Source organism: Genypterus blacodes, unplaced genomic scaffold, assembly GCF_046128005.1.
Source record: "Genypterus blacodes isolate CSIRO-AG114 ecotype Tasmania unplaced genomic scaffold, CSIRO-AGI_Gbla_v1 ptg000276l_1, whole genome shotgun sequence".
NCBI lineage: Eukaryota > Metazoa > Chordata > Actinopteri > Ophidiiformes > Ophidiidae > Genypterus > Genypterus blacodes.
Window position 1 is genome coordinate 15,001 of NW_027467067.1, and position 4,621 is coordinate 19,621.

Here is a 4,621-nt window from a genome sequence, read left to right on the forward strand (position 1 = left end):
TTGAAATTATTCTCTGGGAAAATTCGGAGCGTTTTAATGAGAAACGTGACAATGACAAAGTGATGAAAAGTCGCGCTAAAGGTGCTGATGTTCCCCGCGCTCCGGAGCTCCACCGCCGGGCGAAAGGTGCTTATGTCCCCCGCGCTCCGGAGCTCCACCGCCGGGCTGAGGGTGCCGATGTTCCCCGGGCTCCGGAGCTTCAGCGCCGGGCTGACGGTGCCGATGTTCCCCGGGCTCCGGAGCTTCAGCGCCGGGCTGACGGTGCCGATGTTCCCCGGGCTCCGGAGCTTTAGCGCCGGGCTGACGGTGCCGATGTTCCCTGGGCTCCGGAGCTTCAGCGCCGGGCTGACGGTACCGATGTTCCCCGGGCTCCGGAGCGCCACCGCCGGCCTCGTCGGCGCCGCGGGCCGCTGTCCAGTGACCCGTGGTGCTGATTGCAGCAGCGCTCTGGCCGCTGTCCTGTTTGATTTCCTTAATTGCAGTAAATGGCCTCCATGTTGACTTTCTCCATCCTGTGCTGATTAGAGCGGCGGGGGAACCTGACGGAGCAGCCGAGAGCTGATTGCAGCCTTCAGCCTGTCAGAGGCTCCAGAGATCACAGCCGCTGACTTCACACATAAACATGAGATATAACAGCGCGATACTTCCGTTTGAACACTAAAATACCGAAAATGTCCAAATTTACTGGAATGAAAATCACTAAAAAACCCACTTTTACCTATTTAGTTTTTCTGTTTTATACTTTGAGAAGTCAACAAACAAGCAGGAACAAATCCTCAAGTTAAGCTTTCATTTATTTAACCCCTGACATGATTGATCTAATTATTTTTATTATTTGAATCATCTTTGGAAATGAAAGAGGAATTTAATTCTGCCAAAATAAATATTTGTAATTCACACCTGAAAATTTAACATTGTTGAAAACGTGACCATATAAATGTGGATTATGACTGATTAGTTACTTTATGTCAGAAGAGGAAGCCCCATAAAAAACAAACAAACACGCAAATCTGTTTCTGATTAAAGGAACAGGACGAGAGAGGAACCTCAAACCAGAGAGAAATTAATTCAGCCACACGTCTGCACATTAGTAACCAACCAACACCACCGCACAGAGGAGGACGGGGTTAAGAGAAACAAACAGCCCCGCACAGAGGAGGACGGGGTTAAGAGAAACAAACAGCCCCGCACAGAGGAGGACGGGGTTAAGAGAAACAAACAGCCCCGCACAGAGGAGGACGGGGTTAAGAGAAACAAACAGCCCTGCACAGAGGAGGACGGGGTTAAGAGAAACAAACAGCCCCGCACAGAGGAGGACGGGGTTAAGAGAAACAAACAGCCCCGCACAGAGGAGGACGGGGTTTGATGAGTTTGTGAAACAAACAAACAAACAAACAAACGTGTTGTTTTTAAACGTTTTATTGTGCTTAGATTGTCAAATAAATAAGTCCTTTTAAATGAAGATATTTGTTAACTCAGTAAACTTTTAACTTGGTGCTTGAGAATAAAACGTTTCCACTCTGATGTCACATTTTATAAATATTCTGCCTCTCAGATTACATTCTTGTTTTAAATGAAGCAGCTGAAGCTGAGGTCAAAGTTCAGAGTGTAACTGTGTGTGTGTGTGTATTGATGATGTCATTGTCCACGTGTTCCTCTGTGATCACAGAGTCGTGGACGTTCAGAGACAAAGCTGATCAGGTCCAGGTCAGCTCCACATGTAGCAGATACACGTGTGGACGTGTCCCCGACCCGGACGTGTCCCCGACCCGGACGTGTCCATTGTTAGTGGTAGTTGGCGACGCCCCGTTCACACGTCTGTCACATGTGTATTTTGTTGCATTCTGATTGGCTCTGAGTAGAGCGGCATGTTGGACTCATACAGCGTCTCTGTTCACACTGAAGGCAAACAGTGACCTCATTACCTGGATCATGTGTAATTATTGGGGGGTCAGAGGTCAGTGATCAGCTGCTCTGTTTACACTTGAGCATCAGAAGGAGGACCTGAAAGATAAAGTCTTTAGGTTGTGCTCAGAGGTCAAGAGGTCAGCGTCTGTTTGAGGCTTTGGTTTGGCTCAGAGCTTCCTGTTTCAGTCTGTGAGCTTCTTCCTCCTCTCTCCTCCTCTGAGATGTGATGCTGCAGCTCTGTGCTCTTCCTCCTCTCCTCCTCCTCCTCCTCCTCCTCCTCCTCAGTCTGGAGCTGCAGCTGCTCCATCAGCTCCTCCAGCTTGCCGGCCTTCCTCAGCTCGTTCTGTTGGATGATGGCGTACAGATGCTCCGTCAGCTGCTCCTTCACCTCCGTCTTCTGATGAAGCTCAAGTTTGGCCGTGATGTATTCAACCTCTGCCTTCTCGTACCGTTTCCTAGCAGACGGAGCGCCATCACACACACACACACACACACACACACACACACACACACACACACACACACACACACACACACACACACACACACACACACACACACACACACACACACACACACACACACACACACACACACACACACACACACACACACACACACACACACTTGTAGTACCGACGTGGTGCTGCAGGGGGCAGCGTTTCTCACTTTACAGAGACTAACATGTTACTTTGACCTTTCCCTCTCTCTTCGTCTCTACTCGTCTTCTGTCAGGTTGTGTATTCTCTCCTGCATTAGCTAAGAGCTAACTAGCATTCTTCTCCCTGTACCCTTCCTGGTTCTGTGAGGTTCTGGGGGTACCTGGCGGCGCTGTATTCCCAGCTGGCCTGCTCGATCCTCCCTCTCAGGATGCTGATGTCATTGGAGACGAGCTCATCCAGAGCCTGCAGCTCCTTCTGGATCCTCCTCAGCTTCACTGCCTCAGCCTGGGTCTGTTTGGACCTGAACACACATACACATGTTGACCTCAACCCAGCACAACCTGTCAATCAGACTGAACAGCTGGAAGTGGAGGATATGATGTTGATGATATGCTAACATACTTTTCAGCTATGGTTTTTGCCAGCAGAGCTTTTTTGCGTTTATTTCCCTCTTCCATGAGCTTCTGCTCCTGCTGCAGCTGCTCCAGACGAGTCTTCTCCCGCCTACACACACACACACACACACACACCTGAATCAGCTGAGTGAGCCTGGAGTACACACGTTACAGATGAACATGTATGTTCTTTCGAGGTTAACCCTTCACTCTGATGCTTTGTAGAAGATCTAAACTCACTCACAGTTCCACCTCCGGTCTCTCCAGCTCTTTCACAGCCGGCGGTTGCTGCTCCTCCGCCGCAGGCTCGGTTCGTGTCTCCGCTCCGTCTCCAGCCGGAGCTCCAGCGGGCAGCAGCTCATGTTGCTGCGGGGGGTTGGTAAGCTGCTGCCCGGGCGTCAGGCTCAGGCTGCCGGCCACAGAGCTCCTGTCCGCGGCTGCCTGCAGAGCTTTCTCCCGCTGGAGCTGCTGCCGGCTCCGGCCGGCCGGCGCCGCTTTACGCCCGCGGGCAGGCGCCGACGGCCCCGCTGCGTCTGGAAGTGTGGAGAAGAACTCACGTTACTGACAGAACACCGAGACTCAAGCGGGAGAGAGTTCATCTCTCGGCAGAAGCTCAGTCCATAGGGACTCCGCTTGGGAACCGGTGAGCGTATGGACCAAGTAAGTGGACTGGTAGCTGGTGAGTTGCCGTCGTGTGTGTGATATGTAGGGGGTGCAAGACAAATATCAATTGTATGTGATTGCCGTGAAATGCATGCAAAATCACAAGAATAAAGTATCACTGTTAGCATTAGCAAGCGTTACCTTTCTGCTGCAGCTTCCGCAGCTCGTCGACAGAAAAACCTGCCCAGCCCGACATTGGAGCACCGGGAGACCCCCGCGCAGCTACCGCGTCCGCGGTTAACTCAGGAAATAATTACACATACATACAAACAACAACTAGGCGTTAAGAACGGATGATTGACGCCGGTAGCTGAGCGCCATCTTTGTTTCCATGACTGCCACGTAAAGGACCCGCAGGGAAACACGGAAGGGAAGCCGCCGCTGGTGCCTGATTAGAATAACATAATAACAACATGGCAGTAAAACACGGAGAGAAAAGCTTTCAGACCCGTCAACGTGCCAGCGCAACATTTACATATAAATACATTTATTAGTGATAACGTAGGTTTGCAATGAGGCAGGTCACTGACCTTGATTAGTGGCTCCTGGCGTAAGTGCAGAAGGTCAGAGGTCACCAGCAGCCTGCAGAGTTTAAAGTGTAACATCAACAGGAAGCCGGTGTGAAGTGATAAAAGGCCTTGCAGCAGCATTGGTTGACCTGCCGACCTTTGATATTCAGCCAAAGCAAAAAGTGAGGTTGATGGAAAGTTGAGTTTTGATGAGATTCATGAACCATCACAGTTGTTTTTAAATATATGATGATCTTAAACGCTGAACTGAACTGCTGTGAATAAAAACAAAATCTAAATTAAAGTAAAATCCTAAAACTAACATTAAAATCACATTATAAATAAAACTGCATTTCATTGGTTTGTACCTGTGCTTGCTCAATGACAATAAAATCTAATCTAATGTAATCTAATCTAATCTAATCTTATCTAATCTAATCTAAAATCAAAAGGAGTTGGTTTCTCAAGCCGTTTCTCAGTCGAG

General features: G+C 49.5%; 1 protein-coding gene across 1 annotated transcript; it reads right to left on the reverse strand.

The window, feature by feature from the left end:
• Positions 1-1,403: 1,403 nt before the first annotated feature.
• Positions 1,404-3,977, reverse strand: gorab (golgin, rab6-interacting). The gene is made up of 5 exons (XM_076171954.1): positions 3,770-3,977; positions 3,210-3,498; positions 2,973-3,074; positions 2,731-2,871; positions 1,404-2,363 (listed from the first exon to the last, which is right to left on the reverse strand). Exons 1-5 carry the CDS (start codon positions 3,822-3,824, stop codon positions 2,039-2,041), a joined length of 912 nt encoding a protein of 303 aa, XP_076028069.1. The 5' UTR covers positions 3,825-3,977; the 3' UTR covers positions 1,404-2,038.
• Positions 3,978-4,621: the final 644 nt, after the last annotated feature.